This window comes from Carassius auratus, chromosome 36 (assembly GCF_003368295.1).
Source record: "Carassius auratus strain Wakin chromosome 36, ASM336829v1, whole genome shotgun sequence".
NCBI lineage: Eukaryota > Metazoa > Chordata > Actinopteri > Cypriniformes > Cyprinidae > Carassius > Carassius auratus.
Genome location: NC_039278.1, coordinates 15,991,325 through 16,018,841, shown reverse-complemented (window position 1 = coordinate 16,018,841; position 27,517 = coordinate 15,991,325). Strand labels below are relative to the sequence as shown.

The 27,517-nt window shown below is 36.8% G+C and overlaps 2 protein-coding genes across 5 annotated transcripts; both read left to right on the top strand.

Annotated features, from left to right (window-relative positions):
- Positions 1-878: 878 nt before the first annotated feature.
- On the top strand, positions 879-9,528 carry miip (migration and invasion inhibitory protein). Of its 2 annotated transcripts, none has more exons than XM_026221714.1 (9): positions 879-1,329; positions 3,205-3,392; positions 3,677-3,770; positions 3,884-3,995; positions 4,240-4,316; positions 4,412-4,538; positions 7,865-7,961; positions 8,223-8,383; positions 9,209-9,342. In XM_026221714.1, exons 1-8 carry the CDS (start codon positions 1,068-1,070, stop codon positions 8,364-8,366), a joined length of 1,101 nt encoding a protein of 366 aa, XP_026077499.1. In that variant the 5' UTR covers positions 879-1,067; the 3' UTR covers positions 8,367-8,383; positions 9,209-9,342. The 2 variants fall into 2 exon arrangements, with proteins under 2 accessions (XP_026077499.1, XP_026077498.1); XM_026221713.1 differs by having other exon boundaries at positions 880-1,329; positions 8,223-8,354; positions 9,209-9,528.
- A 645-nt stretch (positions 9,529-10,173) lies between these two features.
- LOC113055411 (uncharacterized) lies at positions 10,174-26,878 on the top strand. Of its 3 annotated transcripts, none has more exons than XM_026221712.1 (11): positions 10,174-10,285; positions 11,787-11,817; positions 13,026-13,115; positions 14,396-14,583; positions 15,022-15,173; positions 15,860-16,028; positions 21,433-21,584; positions 21,934-22,080; positions 22,565-22,584; positions 23,412-23,610; positions 26,305-26,878. In XM_026221712.1, exons 4-11 carry the CDS (start codon positions 14,405-14,407, stop codon positions 26,532-26,534), a joined length of 1,248 nt encoding a protein of 415 aa, XP_026077497.1. In that variant the 5' UTR covers positions 10,174-10,285; positions 11,787-11,817; positions 13,026-13,115; positions 14,396-14,404; the 3' UTR covers positions 26,535-26,878. The 3 variants fall into 3 exon arrangements, with proteins under 3 accessions (XP_026077497.1, XP_026077495.1, XP_026077496.1); XM_026221710.1 differs by having other exon boundaries at positions 10,175-10,285; positions 21,931-22,080; XM_026221711.1 differs by lacking the exon at positions 13,026-13,115 and having other exon boundaries at positions 10,179-10,285; positions 21,931-22,080.
- Positions 26,879-27,517: the final 639 nt, after the last annotated feature.

The window sequence follows — 27,517 nt, the reverse complement described above, 5'->3', positions numbered from 1 at the left end:
AGCTGAATTTTCAGCATCATTACTGCAGTATTCAGAAATCCTTCTAATATGTTGCTTGTGTGTGTGTGTGTGTGTGTGTGTGTACAGGTTTATATATTCTGGTGGGGACTTAAACCTGAATACACACATACACTTAGGGACTTGCCCATGGAGTTTTTTCATCATCATCTTCTTTTTTTAGAAAGTAAACATGCAGTTTCCTGTGATAGTAGGTTTAGGTGGGGCGGATAGAAAATATGGTTTGTACAGTATAAAAACAATAACACCTGTGGAGAGTCCCTACATGGATAGCTAACCAGACAGTGTGTGTGTGTGTGTGTGCACCTACTTAACCATATTTTGGAAACAGATTTTTACCTAAAAGTGAGCTAAACCTGATACAATCTCCAAAAAAAAAAAAAAAAAAAAACTCCCTTTGGGGACGTATTCGCTTATAAAACTGGTATAAGAATAAAGTTAAAAAGTTTTTTTTTTTTTTTTTTCATTTTATTGTAAAAATGCGGAAGGTTTTCTGTAGGAGGTAGGTTTAGGTGCAGGGCAAAACCATTACTCCTATGAAATGTCAAAATAAGGAACAAAATATCACGATAAACAATAACTGCTACATATTGTATTGTTGTGCACTTAGAGATACAGACGATAGATAGATAGATAGATAGATAGATAGATAGATAGATAGATAGACAGACAGACAGACAGACAGACAGACAGACAGACAGACAGACAGATAGATAGATAGATAGATAGATAGATAGATAGATAGATAGATAGATAGATAGATAGATAGATAGATAGATAGATAGATAGATAGATAGATGTGCTTGTCCCTTTAAACAAGCTCACACAGATGCATTGTGGGAAATGTCCGGAGCCAATCAGAGTTTTTTTTTGTATTATTTGATTTTGACCGTTTTACTCCTGTGGCGGAGTCTTTTTTTTAAATCCTTTTCATAATTTACACAATTAACATTGTTAAATAGACTAATATTAAGCTGCGAGAGATGTAAACGCGCCTCGTGTTATGTGTTTAATTTGACGCGCGTCTGGTTCGTTGCTGTGGCGACGAAATGGACGCGTTCGAGCAGATCGACGCTCTGCGAAAGCGGAACAAAGATCTTCTGCATAAACTCGAGAAACAAAGCGAACAACTGCATCAGCTGACGCTCTCGTGTCCGGATAAGGTGGACGAAAAGCACAGCTCGGTGTACGAAGCGTTCATCGCCGAGGGCGGCCCACATCGCGCGCCTTTAACGGAGAGGAACGGAGCGCACCCGCCGCGAGCGTCACTGTCGACAGCAGCATCAGCGGCGAGAACCACCAAAACACCCGGTGAGAATGTACAACAGAGCTGAACACCTAGTCAGAGTGTAAAAACAGAGCTGAACACCAGGTCAGAGTGTCAAAACAGAGCTGAACACCAGGTCAGAGTGTGAAACACAGCTGAACACCCGGTCAGAGTGTAGAAACAGCTGAACATCCGGTCAGAGTGTAGAAACAGCTGAACATCCGGTCAGAGTGTAGAAACAAAGCTGAACACCCGGTCAGAGTGTACGAACAGAGCTGAACACCCGGTCAGAGCGTAGAAACAGAGCTGAACACCCAGTCAGAGCATAGAAACAGAGCTGAACACCCGGTCAGAGTGTAGAAACAGCTGAAAACCCGGTCAGAGTGTACGAACAGAGCTGAACACCCGGTCAGAGCGTAGAAACAGAGCTGAACACCCAGTCAGAGCATAGAAACAGAGCTGAACACCCGGTCAGAGTGTAGAAACAGCTGAAAACCCGGTCAGAGTGTACGAACAGAGCTGAACACCCGGTCAGAGCGTAGAAACAGAGCTGAACACCCAGTCAGAGCATAGAAACAGAGCTGAACACCCGGTCAGAGTGTAGAAACAGCTGAACACCCGGTCAGAGTGTACGAACAGAGCTGAACACCCGGTCAGAGCGTAGAAACAGAGCTGAACACCCGGTCAGAGTGTAAGAACAGAGCTGAACACCCGGTCAGAGTGTAAGAACAGAGCTGAACACCCGGTCAGAGTGTACGAACAGAGCTGAACACCCGGTCAGAGTGTACGAACAGAGCTGAACACCCGGTCAGAGTGTACGAACAGAGCTGAACACCCGGTCAGAGTGTAGAAACACAGCTGTGATCTGTTTTTATAATAGATTCAATTCATGTGTCTTTATGCACGTCATGCAGTGCGTGTAACGTTCGTTTATGTGACTTATGTATTGTATTGTTACTCTTGTATGTGCATAATGTTATATGGGTCACAACGAGACTATTTTGGTGTCTGCATTAAAATACGTTTACAAAAGTGATTTTATATTCTTAAAAAGCATCTTAAAGGCACGTAAAGTATCAACATCAATGTTTTAAATGAGTGATCAAAATACGGGTTGAAATAGTGTTCTACCATCATTCAGTGTAACCGATGCATTTACATAAAAAAATTAAATAAATAAACGAAATAATTAAATTCTGACAAAAGTTAATTTATCATACTAAATTTTATTATATTTTAAATGATTAAAAACGTATTGCTGTTCAGTTTGTTTAGTTTATTTATATCGGAACAATGTGCAGTTACATGAAAAAAAAGATGGCTGAATCAGATTTAGCGTTATGCTAATTTCCATCTGTAGTCCTACACAATTAAAATTACATAACAGAATTAAAATTACATAACAAAGGCAATTAACATAAAAATGATATAACAAAGACTGTTAACATGATATAAAAAGGCAGTTTACAGAGAAGGTGCAATATACAAATATGAAAATGCAAATTACCAATTTTTGTGCAAAATTAGCTAGTTCCAATTTTATAAGGTACTAAATATATGGAGTGCAACAGTTTTATTTTTTTTTTATAACACACAAAACACATTACAGTTTAAAAGCCATCAATTGGTACCCACAAGGGTATCATCTGATGGCCAGATACCCTACTGGTGCTTTCAGTGTGACCAAATCATGGTTAAATGTATGATCTCATATATATATATATATATATATATATATATATATATATATATATATATATATATATATATATATATATATATATATATATATATATATATATATATATAAGTAATATATATATTAGTAAGATGAGATCTTATAAATAAATGAATCACTGAACATGAATATATTGGCTCAACATTGCTAAGTTTGATGGAAATTGTCTTTGTATCTTCAGATGAATGGCTTCCTGGAGATCATGAAGTTCCCAAACCGGACGCACATAAAACTAAACCCAACCAGAGTTTAGGACTGAGCTCATACAGCACACTACTGAAAGACACAGCGAACAGTCGCTGGAAGGGACAGAGCAGATCTGTGAGACTGAAGCTCTCCAAATCTGCACCTCTCAGCACCTTTGACCAGGTATGTGCTCTTGAACATTGATGCATCAAGACAGTAAATCGGCTGATGAAGACTGTTAGTCAACTTGGTTCATATTTGCTAGATGGCGCCAGGTAACCAGTATACAGCAGAGAGAAAAAAACTTAAATCTAAGGGAGATCTGATGGTTTACATTGATCTCCAAAGAAGTGAAAAAACACCTACGTAGAAAGAAATCCCCATCTGTTACGGTTTAGCCATAGTGTTTTCATTTCAAGAGTATCAGATGTGTTTGTTTTTTTATATTTCTTTTCTTGGGACTACAGAGAGAGACTGACAGCACAACGACTGCGAGGCTGGAGATGGATACTATATCAGAGCGAAACATACGGCCTTTACTGGGCTATGATTGGATAGCAGGTGGGCGGACTGGAAGATTTTCCCCGTTTTAATTTGCATAGATGGAATACACCAATGTTTCCATGCAGGTGCTGTTTGGAAACCATGAAGGTTACAGTTTGATTTATTTTTAGGCCTGGTGGATGCTGAAAGCTCTCTTGAAGATCACTCGGAGCAGTTCTTTAGTGATCTCAGTAGATTCCGTCTGGCTAATCGAGATGAGTGTGTCCACAGCTTGTTATCAGGGTCAGTCTCTTTCTATGTCAATTGTTTCACAATGAAACCTGGTAGATAATGAGTTCTGGTACCATGCACTGAAGGTTACCTTCATCCTTGCTTTCGATGTCCCTTAACTGTGGTAAAATTTCTGTAACACATTGGCATCTGTGCCTTAAATCTATTATATCTCGCAAATCATATGCTTAATCCTGCGAGCTCACAAGATGTCGTAAAGATGTTTTGATCATGCAAATGCAATTTTTTTCCGCAGATTTCCATCTGCTGCTGATCTTGCATCTTCCTCATTCAGCAGTGATGAGCCGCAGCCACCTACAGACACACATCAGTGTAAGAGATCTACTGATTGGGGTTTTACGTGAAATCACGTTGTCATGCTTTTTTACATCATTATACTTCTCTTCATTTTTCCATTTGGTCCACAGGCACATTCTGCTACAGAATAAACAGTCGACTGTTTGCAGTTCCGCTGGATGCACAAGACGCCTGTCCAGTGTGCAAGATGCCCAAATCTAAACACCCTCATACTGAAAGAGAGCCTGCTTTAATCAGGTGCATATGTCAAAGTGCTCATTTATTCATATGTTACCTGTAATAAGTTTGGTGGAAAGAAAATGTATTTATTTTTTGTTCAGAAAGGATGCATTAAATTGATCAAGTTACACTAAAGACATTTATAAATGTTACAAAAGATTTCTACTTTAAACAAATGCTGTTCTTTTGAACCTAATAGTCATCAAAGCACCCTGATAAAAAGTATTGAGGAGCTGTTTTTCAACTTGAAACACAAACGTTTCTTGAGCAGCGAATCAGAATTTTAGAATGATTTCTGAAAATTCAGGTTTGCAACACAGAAATAAATTACATTTTAAAATATGTTTTAGAAATACAAACCCGATTCCCAAAAAGTTGGGACACTGTACAAATTGTGAATAAAAACAGAATGCAATGATGTGGAAGTTTCAAATTTCAATATTTTATTCAGAATACAACATAGATGAAATATATAAAATGTAAACTGAGAAAATGTATCATTTTAAAGGAAAAATAAGTTGATTTTAAATGGGGGGTGAAATGCTATTTCATTCATACTGAGTTTTTTACACTGTTAAAGAGTTGGATTCCCATGCTAAACATGGACAAAGTTTCAAAAATTAAGTTGTAAGTTTGAAGGAGTATTTTTGTACCCAAAATACTCCTTCCGGTTTGTCACAAGTTTCAGAAAGTTTTTTCGAGTATGGCTCTGTGTGACGTTAGATGGAGCGGAATTTCCTTATATGGGTCCTGAGGGCACTTCTGCCGGAAGAGTGCGCCCTCCAGTATAGCAGAGCACTGAGAGCAGAGACATTCACTGATCAGAGTGAGAGCGTCGTGAAATGTCACAAAAGAAGTGTGTTTTTGGTTGCCAGGGCAAGACAACCCTGCACAGATTACCAAAAAAAAAAACCAGCATTAAGGGACCAGTGGATGGAGTTTATTTTTACAGAGCATCAACGGAGTTGTGCAAGTGTTTGTGTTTGTTCCCTGCATTTTGAAGATGCTTGTTTTACAAACAAGGTCCAGTTTGACGACGGATTTGTGTATCGTTTATTTCTTAAGGATAATGCAATCCCAACGAAAAAGGGTCACGATCGTGTGTTGGAACCGCATGCGGTGAGTAAAACTGCTTAAAATATCTCTGCCTCCTTGTTAGTGCGTCCCCTCCCATGCCGGAGACCCGGGTTCGAGCCCCGCTCAGAGCGAGTCGTTGCTGCTGCTGCTCTCGTTCAGTTTCAGCCTCTGGATCTGATTCTGGATCATAAATAAACGGCTGAATCTGACTGTAAGCCATGGTTTGTTTTGGATGATGGGTTTTTCCCTCACGGTAATGTCACAGCTTCCAAACGCTCTCAACGCAAAAGCCTACTGGTGCTCGTGATTCTTTAGCTCCGCCCACACGTCACGCCTCCAGTCGGTCGTGTTTTTCCGGGAAAAATCGGTACAGACTATCTTTCTCTTATGAATATAATAAAACTAAAGACTTTTTGGAGTTATGAAGGATGCAGTACTACTCTATAGGTACTCAAGATTAACAGGAGATTGAGTGAAAACGAGCATTTCACCCCCCCTTTAAATTTCATGGCATCAACACATGTCAAAAAAGTTGGGACAAGGCCATGTTTACCACTGTGTGGCATCCCCTCTTCTTTTTATAACAGTTTGCAAACGTCTGGAAACTGAGGAGACAAGTTGCTCAAGTTTAGGAATAGGAATGTTGTCCCATTCTTTTCTAATATAGGCTTCTAGTTGCTCAACTGTCTTAGGTCTTCTTTGTCGCATCTTCCTCTTTATGATGCACTGAATGTTTTCTATGGGTGAAAGATCTGGACTGCAGACTGGCCATTTCAGTACTTGGATTCTTCTTCTACGCAGCCGTGATGTTGTAACTGATGCAGTATGTGGTCTGGCATTGTCATGTTGGAAAATGCAAGGTCTTCCCTGAAAGAGACGACGTCTGGATGAGAGCATATTATGTTGTTCTAGAACTTGGATAAACCTTTCCAGCATTGATGGTGCCTTTCCAGATTTGTACGTTTCCCATGCCACACACACTCATGCAACCCCATACCATCAGAAATGCAGGCTTCTGAACTGAGCGCTGATTACAACTTGGGTTGTCCTTGTCCTCTTTAGTCCGGATGACATGGCGTCCCAGTTTTCCAAAAAGAACTTTAAATTTTGATTTGTCTGACCACAGAACAGTTTTCCACTTTGCAACAGTCCATTTTAAATGAGCCTTGGCCCCCCAAAAAACACCTGCAGTTCTGGATCATGTTTAGATATGGCTTCTTTTTTGACCTATAGAGTTTTAGCCGAACGGCGAATGACATGGTGGATTGTGTTCACGATAATGTTTTCTGGAAGTATTCCTGAGCCCATGTTGTGATTTCCATTACAGTAGCATTCCTGTATGTGATGCTAAGAGCCCGAAGATCACAGACATTCAGTATTGTTTTCTGGCTTTGACCCTTACGCACAGAGATTGTTCCAGATTCTCTGAATCTTTGGATGATATTATGCACTGTAGATGATGATAACTTCAAACTCTTTGCAATTTTTCTCTGAGAAACTCCTTTCTGATATTGCTCCACTATTTTTCGCAGAAGCATTGGGGGAATTGGTGATCCTCTGCCCATCCTGACTTCTGAGAGACACTGCCACTCTGAGAGGCTCTTTTTATACCCAGTCATGTTCCCAATTGACATAATAAGTTGCAAATTGGTCCTCCAGCTGTTCCTTACATGTACATTTAACTTTTCCGGCCTCTTATTGCTAGCTGTCCCAACTTTTTTGGAATGTGTAGATCTCATGAAATCCAAAATGAGCCAATATTTGGCATGACATTTCAGAAGGTCTCGCTTTCAACATTTGATATATTATCTATATTGTATCATGAATAAAATGTACGTTTATGAGATTGGTCAATTATTCCATTCCTTTTTTACTCACAATTTGTACAGTGTCCCAACCTTTTGGAATCAGGTTTGTAAAAAAACCTAATTATTTAAAGTTTTTATAATATTTCATAATATTACAGATTATACTGTATTCTTGATCAAATAAATGCAGCCTCTGTGAGCATGAGAGAAAAAAATCTCTATTTGATTTTGGTATTCATATAGTTTTTCATTTTAAACAAAATGTTTATTTTAGTTATTCTAAATAGATCAAGTAGTTTAATACATAGAAGATTCAGACAATTATGTGCCATACATGCCAGTCCAATATAAAATGGTTCAGAGGCTCTTTAGACATTACAGGTCAGAAAATTGCAGTTTCATTTATCTATTAGCTCTGTTTGGTTTATTTTATTGAGTGTTTGAGTGCATTTGTTTCAGGGTCAGTATTCCTCGCTCAACTCTGCTGCCAGCGCACAAATACAAAGCCCATCGCCGCTGCAGTTTTGACCCCTCTGACAGCCTGGGTTTGCCCTCTGTGAGTTTCATACAGTCAAATCAGCATTAACATTGAATTCTCGACTGATAAGACTAAATATATATAGCGGCCAATTGCCCTGGGGATATTTGGCCTTTGAGACTATCTGCATTGACTAATAATGTGTGTGACAGCTTTATTAATAGATAGTACAAGTTTTTTAGTGTTTGAATATTTTTGTCTCTAGTAAAGACCTTTAACCTTTAGTTGTCTTGATAAATGTGATTCTCAAAATCTTGCAAAAACATGCAAATATTGCAGCACTGTTTGTCCGGATGGTCCAATCCCAGCCTGAACTCTGGCTCTCAGATGAGCAGTTTGGATCTGCGGGGGTCCATGGTGAAACCAGCATCTACGGGAGGGTCAGCCTCATCCTGGATTGACCATGAACCGGTGAGACATTAAAGCGGAACACAGTCCAGGTGTTTAACTGTTGCTCATTGCCCCTTCTACATATTTATCGTTGTTTTAAATGGCATTTCAGTATCACTTCATATGAAAACTGTAGAGTTTATAATATGTATTTTGTTACTGTTAATATCTGTTTTATAATGAACCTGCTTTAATGGCTACATTGGCGTGAAATCAGGCATCAGGGTGTTTTCCTGCGTATCATGCGTATCAGATAATCGGAAGATTTAGTTTTTCAGAAAACCATTGAACAAAAACAAACAAATGTGATCTTATTTAGAAATCTGATTGATTTCTTTTGAAAACCCAACAGCTGAAATGTGAACCCTGTGAACCCTCTCTGTACTTCCCTAATCATGTACTTAGTGCACTTTAAATACCCTGATGATGCACTTAAATATCCCAAACAAAGATACAGGCGGAACGCACGAGGAATAAACAGTCACTTCGCAGACAAATAAAAAAGAATCAGAAATTACCACAACTAAAGAGAATGAACTAAAAAAAGACTAAACAAGGACCAAAAAGGGAACAGAGAGGATTTTGGAAATCTTTTGGAAAAAAACTAAGTAAACCTGAGACGTTTGTGTTTCACCTTCATGGAAGTTTTGTGTCAAATGTGTAATGTTTGATTCATTGCAGTCTTCTAATATTACACAGACTTGTGTACTGTAGAAGAAAACCAAGGAAAGGCCTGGAGGCAATTCCATTTATAGATTTGAAGTAACATTTGTGTCATTCATATGTTGGTGGCTGTTCATCTCAGTTGTTTTCTATGGATGATTTGTTTCTGTAACATTAATATATATAATAATTAACATTAATATTTTTTTTAGGATTCATCCTTACGCAGTGCAACGAGACATCGGCATTCTGACCAGCTTCAAAATGTGGTTTGTTTGCCGCGGTATCGCTTTCAGCATTCACAACCCCATGGCCGCTCTTATGCTCTTGAGTGATTGCAGAATGTGTTTTTTTACTTTTACTGAAAGGAATACTTATGTACATGTTGTATTTCTGTATGTGTAATAATGGAACACTAATCATTTTGTATGGATGTGAATTGTTGGCTTCTGACCAGTGGTAGTGTTAGCTTGTTTAGTGAGTTTTTTTATTTTTTTTTATTAAATACAATGACCCCCCCCCCACCCCCAAACACACACACACACACACACACACACACACACACACACACACATGGAATAACCAATGTTTGTAAAAAAAAAAAAAAAAATTGTCATATCAATGAATGAATGAGGCAATGGCAAATAATGATATAGAGGTACAATAATGAATGATAATAATAATAAATAAATAAAAACAGTAATGTTCTTAAGTGAGGCAAATAAAGAGTTTTGTAAACTTTAACATGAAATGTGAAATTTCATATAAATTGCAACTAATATATATATATATATATATATATATATATATATATATATATATATATATATATATATATATATATATATATATATATATTATTATTATTATTATTATTAATTATTATTTTGTAGCTTTAAAAAGAAGATGATGCATCATCTGGCTTCAGCAGTGTGTTTTAATGTTACCTGAATAAATAAGCTTTCATTTGTTGTAAAGGATTATTCATCTTGTGGACGTGTTGGTTTCTCTGTATGTTGATCAGTTATAGCTGAGTTTAGTCAAGTTTTGGTTTGGCTCCAATTTTGTATTTTCCTCAAGCAATAATAATATAAAAAAAACACTTCCTTTCAACTTTATTCTCATTGGTCCATTTGTCTGATCTTCCCACGCGCTCAAATATAAAGGCGCTGAGACTATAGGAGGCAAATGAATGACACATTTACTGCAGGATTGAGCATCTGCATCTGCTGTTAATCATGACACCATCTACCTCAACAAGAAACACTTTTATTCTGCTGTTTTATCTGGTGAGTGTGGCGTTTATTTCTAATGTATAGTTATAGTCGAATAGTCGTTTTTTTATTAATAGTCATTTATCACGGATGTGACTTTTATTATTGTCGGTTTAGAATTGATGTGTGAATAAAGTGAGCTTCAAAATAAAGGTTCCAAATCAGAACCCCCAAAACCGTTTAAAGTTTAAATAGTTCTTGCTAAGGAGATGGAACGTGTTCCAAAGAACCTTTATTTAAAATGCGCTCTAGAAAGGCAGCTCTCTCGGTTTTGCGATTTTCGTAATACATAATGACATGAAATAATAAGTTTTCCATGAAAATCAGTTCCATTTCTGACATAATCCATATATAAATAATATTTAATAACGTAAGCGTTTCAAGACACTGAATGGAAAAAGCTGCTTCTCGCTTTCAGCTCACCTGGCCATTTGATAGGTTTTAGCCTTATTTGGATCACTTCAGAATTTAGTCACCAAAGAATTTCCAATTTAGTATGAGAACAACAAAACATGCCAGTTACTAGTAATCGTCTGCTCTCATTTCTACCCTCGGTTGTGATAGTTTAACCACAAGCTGACCAAATGAAGATCCCGATCTATCAACAGATCTCTAAACAGATCAGTTGAGGTGAGCCCTGTCTGTGTGAGCATTCAGTTTGATAAACAGGGAACCCCGATGCAGAAACAACCCACCCACTTAAAACCTGGGCACATAGTAATAACCTGGCTTATTTTTCTCAGCCTGTTTCCCTGTACATTTTGTGTGGTTTTCTGTGTAGTTTAAGTGACCAGGTCATTCAAAGCAAACTTGATAAGAATTTCTCGGTGGGTGTTTTTCACACGCATTGAGAAATTTCCATTTTGTGATCTGACCCTTATCTGTTTGTTCTTAGGCACAAAGACTGATTACGTGCATATGTGAATTTGTCAGTCCTCCTGTTATGCAACTGAGCAATGCAATGAAAACATGTAGATTGTCCTTCAGCTGCATTTTTTCCTTGACCCTTGTTGACACCAACCGGATGGTTGCAGTTTTTACTCTGGGTGACCCAGAACACCTGTTTGTGATTTCATCAATCTTTAACTCACTTGCTTTGATCTGATGATAGATCTCAGCTTGAAAACATTCTAGCTAAAAGCATCTGTAACGAGCTGCAATTAAGGTTGACAGACCCCCAAAACAAACATTTCTTAATAATAGATCTTGCCATTAAATGTCACTTTAAATGCACACCCTTTAAGTTAATGCACTTATCTCCATATCAACAATGTGTCATCATAATGTTCCTTCTGGGTCAGAACTATGATGTTGCCTACTTGTTTTTGAACTGATTATGCAATCTGAAAACTGATGGGAACATAGCGATAAAAAAACACCTTTTGTTGATTCCTTTCGTAAGATACTAAAATGAGCCAGAGGTCTCAGATTGAGACCAATTACGCAGTTTTTGACTTCTCTTAGATTTTGAAAAGGCATTCTGATAAAACTTTTCACTGTTGTTTTCCTCTCACAGTTTTTTACATTTCTACACGTCAACGTTATTGGTAAGTTTATACCACTTCCATTTCTTTCATGTCATTCACCTTATTTCTGAAATACAAGCCACAGTCTGCCTACTTCAATAGTATTGTGTGCAATAACCATTATGGCGCCACTGACTTCGTCTATTAGCGACTCATATATTGCCCATTATCTTGAAACTGGAAGAAAATTCTAAATAAAGAGTCCAAAAGGGGACAGTTCTTAAAAGAACCATTTTTGAAGAACATTTTAATAATTAAAAGAATATTTTCCCACTTTAACCCCCCTCCCCCCCCCAATAGATTCCACAGATCTTAAAAGTTACACATGGAACCATCAATGCCAGTAAAGACCGTTAAGACTGTATTTGAACAATCTTTTCATAATGAACGCATTATAATAGCTAAACCTCATGTTTTAACCCAATTTGATGTACTAATGAATTGTAGACTAAGTAGTAGCAACTGTGGTATATGCAAACCATGTTTAGCTTTCTGATGGTGTTTTACCAGAAATGATTACCTCACCACTTCATAACCATAAATTTTTGTGTAATGTCTAAAGAAGATTACACTAAAATTTACTCATGAAGCATGACCTAGTGTGCCCTTTTAGTAAGAACAGTGGTTAGTTCCTCAACCTTTTATTTAGTTCTATCGTACTGTATACTCATACGTCAGTTACTGGCGCATCTGGATGCAATCATCACTAGACAAATGATAGCTTAAAAGTCTTGTAGGGGGACTCTTATAACTACCTAGCAACTATTCCAAAAACATTAGCAAACCATCTTGAACAGCTGTGGTGAGTGGTGCAAAACTCATACTTGAGTGAAACTGAAAAACCATGCTGCTGGACCATGTGTAGATTAAAAGTGACAGATGAGTTGGTTAAAAATAGTCAGTCTGTCCCTTTTAGAACCTAACTGGAATTTACAAGCAGCGGTTCGTGTACTCATGGCCTTTACTGACCAAATTATTGCACCTTTTGTTAGATTAAAGCTTTGATTTCTGCAAATTGACTATAGGGAGTTTTTACTCAGCTTTTATCTAAACGATTTTCCCTCAAGTTTCACAATGTCTGTAATTTGTGTATGAGTGTGTACTTCGAAATCAGTCGCCAGTCACTTCAAAACTCGTGTAATCATGCTGTATGTGCTTTTACTCCTGCAAAGCTAGAAATTACTTTTGATGTCTTTTTTTTTTTTTTTTGCATTCTGTTTCGCACGTAGGTTATAACGGACAAAAGTGCGAAAGTAATTATTACCAGAAATCCACTCAGGAAATCCAAAGATGTGAACGCTGCAATCAAGAGTGTTCTGGTTAGTAGTAGCACAACATTTCCCAGCATTCGAGTTTCGAAAATGAAACAGGGTTGTTTTGCATTCTGAATTAATGGTGTCTTTATTCTTACATGCTTAAGAAACATTCCCGATCTTACTCTGTGTGATGCATCAGTGCATATTATTACATTATTACATACTTCAGCAAATTTGTATAAATTTTTCCAGCTGATGTCACTAAGGATTTTTTTATTTGGTAGGGAAATGTGGGAATGCCCACAACTCATCATTATATTTTGCATGGGATAAAATCAACCCAGTTTCTCATCACTGAATATCCTTTTCACTCAGAAAAGTCATGTAACACATGCAAAAAACGTCTCGCACTGCATCCTCTAGTGGACACTATGGGGAATGAAACACCCACTATGCTATGCCTCAGTGCATTGCCTGTCCACTTGGTGAGTGAGCAGTAAAAATAGTGGCAAACATACACCAATTTAAAAAGAGGGGCATGCCAATAACGCCTGGACAGCTAATATTTAAGGAGGGACATCCAGTTCAGTAAAGTTGGGAACATAACTGTCCTCAACAGCTATTTTTCTAAAAGCTCCATAGTGCTTTCAAACACACTGAACAAACAAATGGCTTCTCAAGACAAAGAAAGTTGGTGTTTCCAACTTTTCATAATCGAGGGATTATGACATCAATGAAAAAATTGCTATATATAGGCCTAACATTGTTATAGAGGTGTTTGGATATTTAATTTTAAAAAAATAATCGTACATATTGTGCCTTTTAAGACGTGAACGCAATGGTCAAACACGTCCATCTACGATGCATGCTTACAATGGAAAACCTATGCAAGCAGAATAAACGAATAAAGGCAATTGAAACTCTTTCTCACACAATTTTTATTTATATCTCACAATTATTAATTTTTTACCCGAAAAGATGTTAGATATAAACTCAGAAGTGTGAGAATAACAATTAAGATTGTGAGATAAAAAGCCGCAATTACATTTATAAAAATGTTATTCTGTGGCAGAAACAGACTTTCATAAAAAAAAAAAAAACATGTGCAATGCAAATGCAATGCAAAAATTATTTCCCCCCCCCCCCTCATCTAGCATGTTTGTATAGAAAAACTGTGCAGGGGAATGAAAAAAATGCGTGAAGAGCCCTTAATCTGGATTAAGTGTAGTTTGAAAGTTTTTTTATATTAATTTAATAAACAGTTGATTGGAATGTTCAGGATGTTTTTGTAGAATTTGTGTTCATTGACTGCTCTATGTTTTTGTGTATTTGGGTGGAAACAGAGGATAAAAATGAGAAGGAAGTTACTCCATGCACTCAGACCAGCAATAGAGTTTGCCTCTGTAAACCAGGTTTTTATTGCACTAGTGGGAAACAATTATCAAACACACTGCCATCAACCATGTGTTCCCTGTGGAAAAGGCATGTTTCGCAGCACACCATCTCTGGAAGACTGCAGTCCTCATACAGAGTGAGTAAGATTCATTCAAATGCTACTGTTTTGCAATAATACCTTAAATACATACGGAAGCCCATTTTTGCCATGGAATGAAAGATAAAAATGGTATTTGAGACTTACAAATATTTAACTAGACAAAATGCACCACACAGTAGTTACAGGAAACAAAACACAACAATACAAAAACCTGATGGATATGGGGAAACACGTGAAAATGCCCCTATTATACCATTTTTAAGGTTCCTAATATTGTTTTGGGAGTCTCCTATAGTAGGTTTACATGCAGGCAATGTCAAAAAACACTTCAGTTTCCTCAAAATATGCATTTAATATCCCCAAAAAATAACCAGAGTATTTGAGGAATATCAAACCAGTGCTGCCTTACAAACACACAACATTAAGACCAACCTGCTCTTGTCTCATGCATTCTCTCTCTGTATTTTTCCACAGTTGTGCTCGGTTGGGAATGATAATGCTCAGAGAGGGCACAGCGACACAGGACAATGAGTGTGGGAATGCCACAACAGTGAAGCCAACCTCATCCTCTACCAAAAATATCATTACTACCACCACTTTCAATAGCACGTCCATTCCCATGACAGGTACTGACAAAACATGACACTGGATTCACTGTTGGGAGGTGTTGTCTGTATATACCTTTTTGGAAATCAATGTATAAAATATATTTGAAACTTAAAGTGAGGGAAATAGTAACCAGATTTATATAACTAAATAACTCAAACTAAAATAAAAATTAAGAAAAACTATATAGATTTAAAAAAAATAAAAAATAAAAAAATAAACTACAAAAAAATTACAAAACATACAAAAAAATTTGTAAATCAAAAAGAAATGGTAAAATATAAAACTATTTATTCTAATTATTTATTGACTATAATATTATCATATTATAAAGTATAATAGTATCTCAATGCTAATAAAATAACACTGATAAAGGACAACATTTTGCAAAAAGAAAATTAAGCCTGTTGTAGAAATATTAGGATTTTTGCAGCATAGTTTTCATGACAATTAAGCACAATTGTCATTACCATAATGCAAATATACATGTGTGTGTGTGTGTGTGTGTGTGTCTGTAAATAAATAAATAAAATTTTGTGTGAAGAGTCCGTTATCTGGATTAAGTGTAGTGTGAAAACAATTCAACAGTACAATTCAAAAGTTTTTAATATTAATTTAATAAACAGCAGATAAGATGTACGGATGATTTTGTAGAATATTTGTTGATTGACGGCTCTCTCTGTTTTTGTGTTTTTGGGTGAAACAGAGGATAAGAAGGAAGTTACTCCATGCACTAGAGTTTGCATCTGTAAACCAGGTTTTTATTGCACTAGTGGAATTAATTTGGACACAAACTGCCATAAACCATGTGTTCCCTGTGGAAAAGGCACGTTCTCCAGCACAGCATCTCTAGAAGCATGCACTCCTCATACTGAGTGAGTAAGATTACATTATTCTTTCTTTTTTTTCCAGTTACTTCATAAATGAATAATTGCCATTTCTCTCCCTTTTGTAAATTTGACTTTTCAGAAAGGATGAATAAATTAAATCTAAACAATTTTCTATTTTTCAACCAACATTGCAATTTGCGCTGTGGGCTGTACCACTAGCGCAGGGGTGTGGCCACGGAATGCTTGAATGCAATGTAGCCTACTAAAACCGTAACATTGACGATCCAAATTCAGTACACACTTTATTAATAAAGCATACTGTATTTTCAAACAAGCAAAATAGCCCGGAATATGGAAGCATACATTGCACACTAAGCACATTATGCGATATATAAAAGTGGGTAACACTTTAGTATAGGGTCCAATTCACACTAATAACTAGTTGCTTATTAGCATGTCTATTATTAACATATTGGCTGTTTATTAGTGCTTATAAAGTACATATAATGCACGACATCCATAATCCTTCCCAATACCCTAAACTTAACTACTACCTTATAAACTATTAATAAGCAGCAAATAAGGAGTTAATTGAGGCGAAAGTCATAGTTAATGGTTAGTTAATAGTGAGAATTGGACCCTAAAATAAAGTGTGACCAAAAAGGGATCTAAAAAACCCAAGTTTGGTATACAGTTTATTAATAAAATATATAGCCTTCTACGTACAAGAAAGCAGATGAGGCAACGATATGAACACAACGTGCTGAATTTCACATTAAGTTTTCCCCCATATAAATAAACAAATGTGGCTTTATAGAGGAAGACAGTGTTGTAAAAAGGCAAATTCAGTATAAATTGCAAGGCAAGCAGATGTGGCTGGAATATGAACGCAATTCGCAAAGTCTGATGTTAAGTGTTTTCCTCCAATAAAACCATTATTTAAAAATGCATTAAAAATGTCTAATGCATTAAGACAGTGATATTAAAATAAGAAAGCAGGCTACATACCACAAATGATGCATCTTAACTGGTCAGCAGCTCATACCAACAATGCTCTAGCCACAGCGAAAGTGGTAGCTATGCATAACAGACATTATAATTACAAAGTTTTTAAGTTTTTTAAATGTTGATTTTATAGTTCCAACATTACCTCAAACCATCTAACTGGTAGCTGATACAACTGTGGAAAGTCCGTGGCAGCTGAGCATATAAATGTGTAAAGTACAGCCATGAAAAAAAGTCAGAAAACCAGTGAGTATCTGGGGTGACCTCCATTTGCAACATCTCCTTCACATAGAGTTGATCGGGTTGTTGATTGTGGCCTGTGGAATGCTGGTCCACTCCTTTTCAATGACTGTGTGAAGTTTCTGGATATTGGGAGGAACTGGAACATGCTGTTGTATACTCGATCCAGAGCGTCCCAAACACGCTCATTGTGTGACATGTCTGGTGAGTATGCTGGCCATGCAAGAACTAGGATGTTTTCAGCTTCCAGGAATTGTGTACAGATCCTTGCAACATGGGGCGTGCATTATCATGCTGCAACATGAGGTGATGGTCGTGGATGAATGGCACATCACGGTACCTCTGTGCTTTCGAAATGCCATCAATAAAATGCACCTGTTTTCGTTGGTCATAACACATGCCTGCCCATATCATAACTCCACCGCCACCATGAGCTACTCAATCCACACATTGACATCAGCAAACCACTCACCCACACAACGCCATACACGCTGTCTACCATTTGCCCTGAACAGTGAAAACAGGGATTCATCCATGAAGAGAACACCTCTCCAAAGTGCCAGACGCCATTGAATGTGAGCATTTGTCTACTCAAGTTAGTTACGACGACGGGAATGGAGATGAGATTCCCTGAGAAGGTTTCTGACAGAGATTCTGTGCAGAAATTCTTTGGTTATGTAAACTGATTGTTGCAGCAGATGTCCGGGTGGCCGGTCCCAGAAGATTTTGGAGGTGAAGATGCTGGATGTGGAGGTCATGGGCTGGTGTGGTTACACACAGTCTGCGGTTGTGAGGCCGGTTGGATGTACTGCCAAATTCCCTGAAACACCTTTGGAGACGGCTTATGGTAGAGAATGAACATTCAATTCACAGGAAACAGCTCTGGTGGAAATTCCTGCAGTCATCATGACAATGGCATGCTTCCTCAAAACTTGCAAGATCTTTGGCATTGTGCTGTGTGATAAAACTGCAGATTTTAGAGTGGCCTTTTATTGTGATCAGCCTAAGGCACACCTGTGCAATAATCATGCTGTCTAATCAGTATCTTGATGTGTCACACCTGTGAGGTGGATGGATTATCTCGGCAAAGGAGAAGTGCTCACTAACAGAGATTTAGACAGATTGTGAACAATATTTGAGAGAAAAACTCTTAGATCTTAAAGTTCAGCTCATGACAAATGGTTCCAAAAACAAGTGTTGTTTTTCTAATTTTGTTCAGTATGATTGCTATCTTAATGCCTTTTTAATGCCTTAATGTCACATTAAGCGTTTTCAAATATTTTTTTTTTCTTAGGAGGAAAACACGTGTGCATGTCGAGTTCATATTCCGGTCACATCTGCTTCCCAGTAGGCAATATAGTTTGCAACATTAATAAGGTGTATATCAAATTAGGCCTTTTTATACCACTATCTTTTTAAAAAAGGAAAACATTCATTTCAGCATGTTGGGTTCATATTCTCATCTGCTTTCCTGTACGTAGTAACCTATACTTTATTAACAAATTGTAGCAATAAATATAATGAATTTGGGATTTTTACATCACTGTCCCTTGTGTCACGTTTAGCATTTTATTTATAATGGTTTTCAATGACACTTGCAACGTGCATTTTTGCGCATCAATTGCTTTCATATTCTGGAGAGAGAGAAAAAAGAAAAAAAGAATGTATGGTTAAATCTTTTTCTTCTTGCATTTGCACCACATGGTCTGAAAATTGAATTGTGAAGTGTTACACAGTTCTGATGTAACAATAACCCACTGAGGACAAGTAGCCCAAAAAGGAGCACAAATAAACAGAATTTAATAATGACATGAATGTGAGTAGACTTGACAAAACTCACTACACAGTAGTTACAGGGGAAAAAATACACTAATACACAAAACTGATGGACATGGGGAAACACAAGACCATACCCAATGACGAAGTGGAACTAATAAATGACAATAAACTAATGAGAAGACACATGAACTAAAGAACAAGGATCACATCAGGGGTATATGGAAGGCAGATGGAGCAAAAGTCTATAAATGGAACTCACAAGATTTTTTTATCCATAGATGCACATTATGGTCATGTTAAAGTGACCCTATAATGCAATTTTTAAGGTTCCTAATATTGTTTTGGGAGTCTCCTACAATGGGTCTACATGAAGGCAATGTCAAAAAATGCTTTAGTTTTCTCAACTCACTATCCAACGACTCTCAAACAAGTCTATGATTCACTCTCTATAAACCCCTTCTTTTCCATACTCTTCTCTGATTGGTCAAATGTGCCAGTCTGTTGTGATTGGTCTACCGTGCATAGAGCATGTGGGGAAATGACACGCCCATTGCAATAGTTCCGTATTTTGAGCACTCAAAAAAATTAAATAAACATCTATTATAGGGCTGCACGATAAATCGAAATTAAAATCGTAATCGCAGTTAGGCTAAAGCTGTGATTGTCATGTGTAACTTCCAGTAAAGAACGGTTTTGTGATCAGGAGTAAATCTCCATTTGAAGGCCAGAGGGCGCTCTCACGCTGAAACTCCAAATACGTGTTATTAAATGCGTTATTTTCACGTGCACGCTTTCAAACAGCTGTCATTATCGCGAGTGATTTATTCTATTTCATAATCGTACGATTATATCATCCACAATTTTTTGTGTTCCTTGTCAGTGAACTACGTCTCTGTGTAGTAAATGCTGCTCCATCTCAAAGCAAGTGATGGAGATTTACTACTGATTACAGAACCGACTTGTTCAACCAACACCGACGTGTTCACCTTCTCTGGTTTAAGCAGCGGTCTCTTACTTTACTTTTAAATTTCGCTTGAAAGCCAAATTCCCTGTGCACAATTGCATGCTCAGACTCACATTGAACGCGTCTTTCTCACTCTCTTCATATGATCAGTGAAATCTGACTCCTGCTGCACTGTGCTGCGGCTCTGCTGTGCACGCTGTATAGAGTAGAACATTAACATTATAATTATCAGTTTCAGTCAATCCATTGTCCAACTGAACTAAATGGTTTTTATTCCTAAGAACAAAAGCATACGTGCATACCACTGTATCATTAAAAATGTTTATCATTGTCAAATATGCAAATATAGTCTCAAATACAGAAGTTGCATTGGCTGCTGTGAGTGTTGCCATGCAAACATTGATAAACAGTGCTTTGACAGTCAAATTTCACATTCCATTTAAAGATTTTTGGCCCTATCTAACTTCCATATGACAAATAAAGGAATTACACTACAAGGAACCAGGAAGCATGACTAAACAGGAAACATGTTTACGATGAAATTACAAAATAAGAGACAAAAATAAATGATTATAAGCCAAACCAAAACAGACATGGCATCTGCTTTTTTTCTCAGAACTGTTTTTATTTTTATGATGGAAACAAGCTTCCATAAAATTGAAATAAAAAAGAATAGTAAATGAGAATCCTTCAGACTTGCATTCGATCCATACAGGGGCCAGAATATCATACAGGTTGGCTCTTTTGAATTTCAGTAAGATAGCATTGTGGCAACTAATATTTTAGCAGGCTTAAATATATTTTATAAGCATGTTTTGAGGAGCTATGCCATTTACACAATTGGCACTAAGCAGCTAGTCCTTCATTTAACAATTCAGCTGTTTTAAAAAGGGGATGAACACAGCAGAAATTCATTTGAAGGAAAGACGAACAGTCATATGTGGTCAAACAGTCATATGTGGTCACACAGTAGCAAGTTTCACACTTTTTTATTCACTCTTTCTCTGTCTGTTGCTCACTTTCTTTATCTCTCACACACACATTTATCTTTGAGGTTTCTACTTGTCACCTCTTTTTGTTTTTTGTCATATGTGTATGGGAATCAACACACAGCCACTTTGAAGAGTACAAGCAGCTATAAATAGTTAAATACTGTATGGTTAGAAGATAAACCCTATCACAATTTAGTATGAAAATATAAGTCAGAAAGAAGAACAATCATATTTAAGTATGCAAAGTACAGTGCTATCAGCTCTGTCGGTTATTTTGAGGTCTGAACATTGTTCATATGGGAAAGTTCAATTTAAGGTTGAATTATTTGCAGATTATTTAGTAGAGGATTAAGAACAAACACTAACCAGAGTATATGAGGGAATATCAAACCAGTGCTGCTTACAAACACACAACATTAAGTCCAACCTGCTCTTGTCTCATGCATTCTCTCTCTGTATTTTTCCACAGTTGTGCTCGGTTGGGAATGATAATGCTCAGAGAGGGCACAGCGACACAGGACAATGAGTGTGGGAATACCACAACAGAGAAGCCAGCCTCGTCCTCTACCAAAAATATCATTACTACCACCACTTTCAATAGCACGTCCATTCCCATGACAGGTACTGACAAAACATGACACTGGATTCACTGTTGGGAGGTGTTGTCTGTAAAAAAAAAAAAAGTAAACTTAAAGTAAGGAAAATAGCAACCAGATAACTAAATAACTAAAATAAAAATAAAAACTATACAGAAATATTAGGATTTTTATTGCAGTGTTTTCATAACAATTAAGCTCAATTCTCACTACCTTAATGCATATATTTATATATAATTTTTTTTTAACTAAAAATGTAAGTATGTATGTATATATGGTAGTGTATGTTGTGCTGATTTAAATAATACATAATATAATGTAAAAAAATAAAAATAGTTCTGTTACATTAACTTTTGTTTTGTTGTCATCAGCAGGGGTCACTGTACAACTCAAAGACAAGGCAGAAGAGATCCAGTCCCACTTGCTGCTGCTATTAATCTTAATGTTGATAATCTTGTTCATGGCTGGATTCTGTATCCTGAAGAAAAGCGTGGCAAAGAAAACCCTTTTAAAATGGTTTGGTATGATATAAAGATCAAATGCAGTGGATCTTTTGAATACTTCAGAATTGAATAGGACTTGAAATCAACACAAATAACACAACTCTTTAATGATGCTGTATTTGTCAGCAGTCATTTTTTTGTGTATTTTCAAAAACTAAATTTAAACCCAAGAAACAACTTTTGGAACCACAGCATTGTATTGTCATGTCTAAAGTGCAGTGTAGTGGCTATTAGTGGCCTGGAATCCACCCAGATCAGTTATTACTGTAAAATGCATTGCATTTTCTCTCACGTGTTTTAATTCCCATAAGGTCAGATTCAGCATAAACATTCACAGTGTTTCAGAATGACATGCATTTAACACATCCATAACAACCCGAGAAACCACAGAACGCCTAAGCACGCAACAAACAGCTCACACTATCACTGTTGCGCCTACTTGAGCTGCTCACAGTGTCTGACATATGCACCCTATTGACTTATTTCTTGTTTTCATTTTCAGGTTTTATAAACAGACAACGTGTAAGTACTTCTGTGTGATTGCATGTCAAAATAAATGAAATTGATTTTGTTCAAATAACTGATTGTTTAAAGGAATGGTTCACACAAAAATGAATATTTGCTGGAAATTTACTCACCCTCAGGCCATCAAATAAGTAGATGAGTTTGTTTCTAAATCACAACAGATTTGGAGAAATTGACATTCCGTCACTTGCTCAGCAATGGATGCTCTGCAGTGAATGGGTGCCGTCAGAATGAGAGCCCAAACAGCTGATAAAAACATCACAAGTAATCCACACCACTCCAGTCCATCAGTTAACACCTTGTGAAGCCAAAAGCTGTGTTTGAAAAGAAGAAATCCATCATTACGGCATTTTTACTCCTTAAGACAGTTCTGGATAAAACACCAGTCCATAAGTCCTGTTTTGATCTGTGCAGATTTCTCTCCTGATTCAGACTTTTTCACTGAAGAAAGCGTTTTTATGGAAAGAGGACTCAAATTTTTATCCAGAAGCAATGGTTTGAAGTTAAAAGCTTCTTGATGGATTGGTTTCTTTCAAACACACAGCTTTTGCCTTCACAAGACATTAATTGATGGAATGTTTTTATTACCTGTTTGGACTCATTCTGACGGCACCCATTCACTGCAGAGGATCCATTCGTGAGCAAGTGATGGAATCTTAATTTCTCCAAATCTGTTCCTATGAAGAAACAAACTCATCTACATCTTGGATGGCCTGAGGGAGAGTAATTCTCCAGCAAATTTCAATTGTTTTAAGTGTTCCTTTAAAATAAAATTCCTTTAAAATGATCAGGTTTCCTTTAATTTTGTTTATTGGTCCCTGTAGGAAGATTATCCACCCCAGAGTCAAACTGAATATGACAATCAAATTTTGTCTAATTCCCAATTGGAGACTACAGTACCAGTCGGCAGTGCTGGCAGAGAGGTCAAAGGTCAGAGTACGGGGCCCATGCCCCAATCCGGAGCTGTGCAGCAGGTCACAATGGAGCACAATGGGAAGGGTGAGAACGTCAGCAATACTGTTGGTGAGTCCCCTAAATGTCTTTATGTTAAATTTGCATTGCATTGTATTTGAATTTGAACTCACTGTACATAATCTTCATAGAAGATTTAAAGGATTAAAGTCTGTCATGATTAAACACAAAAAAGCACCACAAAATGGGTATTATATTTCAAACAATAAATAGGTATTTTTTAGCATCTTCGCTTCTGATATAGCTCTTGAATTGAAGTTTATTTTATCACTTGGATCTGTTGAATGACTTCTGGATTATAGTTCATAAATCATATGAACACTGCACAAAATGCTGCTTTTCCTCAGTATTTTGTCTGGTTTTCTGTTATGGATACATTTACTTGACACGAGATTTAATGTGAAAAATGTATCAAAATTAAGTGTATACATACCTAAAAGGGACATCAGATGCCGATTTTCCACAAGTTGGTATTGATGAAATGTCTGCAACATTCTTTGGTTAACATTCATGGTCGTGTAAAACAACCCTGTTTTTTACCTTGTCAAAAACAGCTGAATCCACAGAGAACCGTTTCAGTGCGTGCCTCTTTAAATGATAATGAGCTACTGCTCACCCCGCACCGCTCATTGTGTATTCGGTGGCACAGAACTATTTTTTCCATCTGTTGAACAATAAAAAGACTGATATAAAATCAGAATCAATCCTGCTATCTATCACAAACTCGAGAATTTAAATCGACAGAGGAGCTTGCACTTAGAACAAACAGATGATATACTTGTGTTGATGATAATATTGTTATCTTTATAGTTATCATTCTTGGTGTGAACTGGCCTTTATGCACTATTCTATCACAATTTGTAGTATAAATAGTGTGAGTAGTGCAATCACACTGAAAAATCCCAAAAGAAAAGTGCATTTTAAAAACCCGAATGATGCACTTGAACATGAGGTTTGGAATGTTGGACACTTCATGCACTCAGGGTCTATCAGACTCCATAATGAATGACAAAAATAACCTTATATAATTCATACACATGGTTGAGTACATAATTCATAAGTACATAGTGTATAAGTGCATAGTGCGTCATTTGGGACACAGCTTTTTAAAAACAAAACAAATCCTTTATGTCCTCAGTGGCTCTGATGTTGGGAAAAATGGAGACTCTTAAGTTCACTTTTACATCTAACTAGAAAACTTTTACATTTCACCACAGCTGCTTGAGTACGGAGATAATGGTGGACAGCGTACAACTGGCTGAGGGCGGGAACATGCTAATGTCAGCAGTCGTGGGCGGGGCTTGAGCAATATGATGTCATATTGCCTTGAAAATTTAGACTGTTTAGGGTTTTTGGGATAAAAAAAAGGAGTGAATGGATTTTTATCATTTTAAGGTGGTTGTGTCCACACACTTCTAAGACACATTTATGAGCAAACACCATGTTAAAGTGCATTTTTTATCCAAAAAAAATAACTAATCGTGCCATTGGGGTAAGAAAATAATTATCCTTTTTGTGTTTCAAAGAAGACAGAAAATGATTCTGTGTCTAATAATTAAAAGGATGATTAGCTGTCTATTTATGGGCAGCTATTAATTTGCAAGCCAGAAGCATTTTGCAATTCCTTCCAAAGAATATTTATTTTTTGATAGTACTGGCAAACCACTTTAGGAGGTTGGATCTTAAATGTTTTTAAATTGTTTGTTTGACGTGTGATTAAGTTCTTCTGACATTTAACTTCTGGAACAGACACGCCTCATGTTTCCTCAGCACTTAATCACAGAGCATTTTATCTTCAAATACTCTATTGTCTTTATTCCCATTTTACTTCCTGTTTTGTGTATATGTGTTTGTGTGTGTTTGCCAAGACTCAGTAGCCTGTAATAATAAAAACACTCAAGCTATGACAAACTGACCAAGAATAAAACTTGAATCAACAAGCAATGCCAGTCAGACTATTTACTGTTCCTGTTGGAGTTTATTCAAAAACACCCAGTCTCGTTTCCTCTCAGACACAGACACAGGCACACAAACACATATAAATATATATGTATAAATAATTTGTTTGTTTTTTGATGAAATCTTCTCACAAAGGCTGCATTCATTTGATCAAAAATACAGTAAAATCAATAACATTGTAAAATATTATTACAATTTAAACTAACAGTTTTATATTTGAATATATTTTAAAATACAGTTTATTCCTTTGATGGCAACTTGAAAAAATACTGCTTATTTTTTATTTTTTTGGAAACCATCATTTAAAAGTCTTGGATTTCTAAAAAAAAAATGATGAGGGAAAAAAATCATTGATAATGAGAACCATTATTAATAATAATGCATAAGTAATAATGATAATACAAAAAAGAAAATGAGCTCAAATCAGTATATACAAATGATTTCTGAAGGATCATGAGACACTTAAGACTGGAGTAATGATGCTGGAAATTTAGCTTTGCATCACAGGAATAAAACATGACATTTTAAAATAGAAAAGTTATTTAAAATGGAAATAATATTTAATATTATGGCTGTTTTTACTGTATTATTGATCAAATAAATGCAGCCTTGGTAAGCACAAGAGATATAAGTAAATAATAACGATTCCAATTAGATTTCGGTCTAAAAGGTACCTTAGAATGCAGTATACTTATGCTGCCTGATAACGCCTAGGGCTTTAATAGGGGTCAGTTTTGATTTTAAGTTGCCAATCATGTTGACTTCATCATCATTTGTCTATTTTAGGATCCATCTACATCTACTCTCCTGGAATGGTGATTTTGGGCTCCAACTCGGGTGATAAAAAGGAAGAGGCAGGACTTTGCGAAGAAGGCGTTCCCCTCATCAGCAGACCGCAGCAAGAGTCAAATCCACCCTCGCAAGAGGTCAGAATCAGAATAAGCGCACCGGAAGAGGCTGAGGAGGAACTGAGCTTGAGTTTTCCTGTGCCAGCAACTGAAAAAGTGAGAACTTGAACATGTGGTTTCTTGCATGAACTTCAGAATGGCCTTCAGGAAGATACCAGGTTGAATCACAAGGCTGAAAACACACAAGCTGCCAGTTTTAAGATTCCCGGTAAAGGATGGCATCAGAAAGGCCCAAGTCATGGTTTCAGTTCCAGAGAAACATGCACACTGGCTAAATGTACAGGCTACCTTGATTGCAACGTATGTCAAATACAGAATGTGCAGATGTACCAGATGGGAATCAACAAGTAATGATTTTAGCTTTTTTTGCACATCAAGAAAAAAGATTTATGCTTAATTTAAGTCGGTCAATTTTTATAAATGCACATGTCGGTATTGCCGCTTCAGCAAAACTGGGGCAAAAACAAGCATGAAGACTGTGCACAGGAGGTACAGACAAAAGGGTGAGAACAACACCCACCACGAAGGTGTTAGGAGTTTTCATAACGTGCATCCTATAAGACAGTATAAATGACACGCACATGGCGTGTATGAATTGTTTTATTGTTTTAAGTGAGTGGTCGAGAACCTAACGACTAGATCTATATGTTTTTTAAACAGACTTTTGCTCTACTGTGTGGGTGTTTCATATGCATGTCTGAAAAATACCCAACCTCACCTTCGGAAAGAAGTGTCTGATTTGACTGTTGTAGGAGGTCGTGTTGGGACAAGCTGTATTCACCCTGCAACCTTTACAGAGCATGATCAAAATGACATTTCTAGTGTTGCAGTAGAAGACGCTTCTCACATCTCACATCCTCCAGACACTTGAGCTTGTGTTGTTTTGCATGTTTTTTTTGTAATTTGTCAATGAATGTGTTCTGATGCTTTATTATTATGAATTCAATAAAGTCCATTCCTTCAGCAATTACAGAATGTCTCTCTCTCTATCATACTGTCTTTCTATCATTCTGTTGTTTTTTTCTACTGTTCTATCATTTATTCTCTGTTCTTTTTCTGTATCATAATCTACCATTCATTCTCACTGTCAT

What these genes read in the sequence shown, in the direction of transcription:
- miip (XM_026221713.1), top strand. Translation starts at nt 1,068, where the DNA reads ATGGACGCGTTCGAGCAGATCGACGCTCTGCGAAAGCGGAACAAAGAT. An exon ending in CTCTCAGCACCTTTGACCAG is followed by an intron (nt 3,393 to 3,676) that starts GTATGTGCTCTT and finishes TTGGGACTACAG; the next exon opens with AGAGAGACTGACAGCACAAC. An exon ending in CCTGGATTGACCATGAACCG is followed by an intron (nt 8,355 to 9,208) that starts GTGAGACATTAA and finishes TATTTTTTTTAG; the next exon opens with GATTCATCCTTACGCAGTGC.
- LOC113055411 (XM_026221710.1), top strand. Translation starts at nt 14,405, where the DNA reads ATGAGAAGGAAGTTACTCCATGCACTCAGACCAGCAATAGAGTTTGCC. An exon ending in CACGTCCATTCCCATGACAG is followed by an intron (nt 15,174 to 15,859) that starts GTACTGACAAAA and finishes TGGGTGAAACAG; the next exon opens with AGGATAAGAAGGAAGTTACT. An exon ending in GAACGTCAGCAATACTGTTG is followed by an intron (nt 23,611 to 26,304) that starts GTGAGTCCCCTA and finishes TGTCTATTTTAG; the next exon opens with GATCCATCTACATCTACTCT.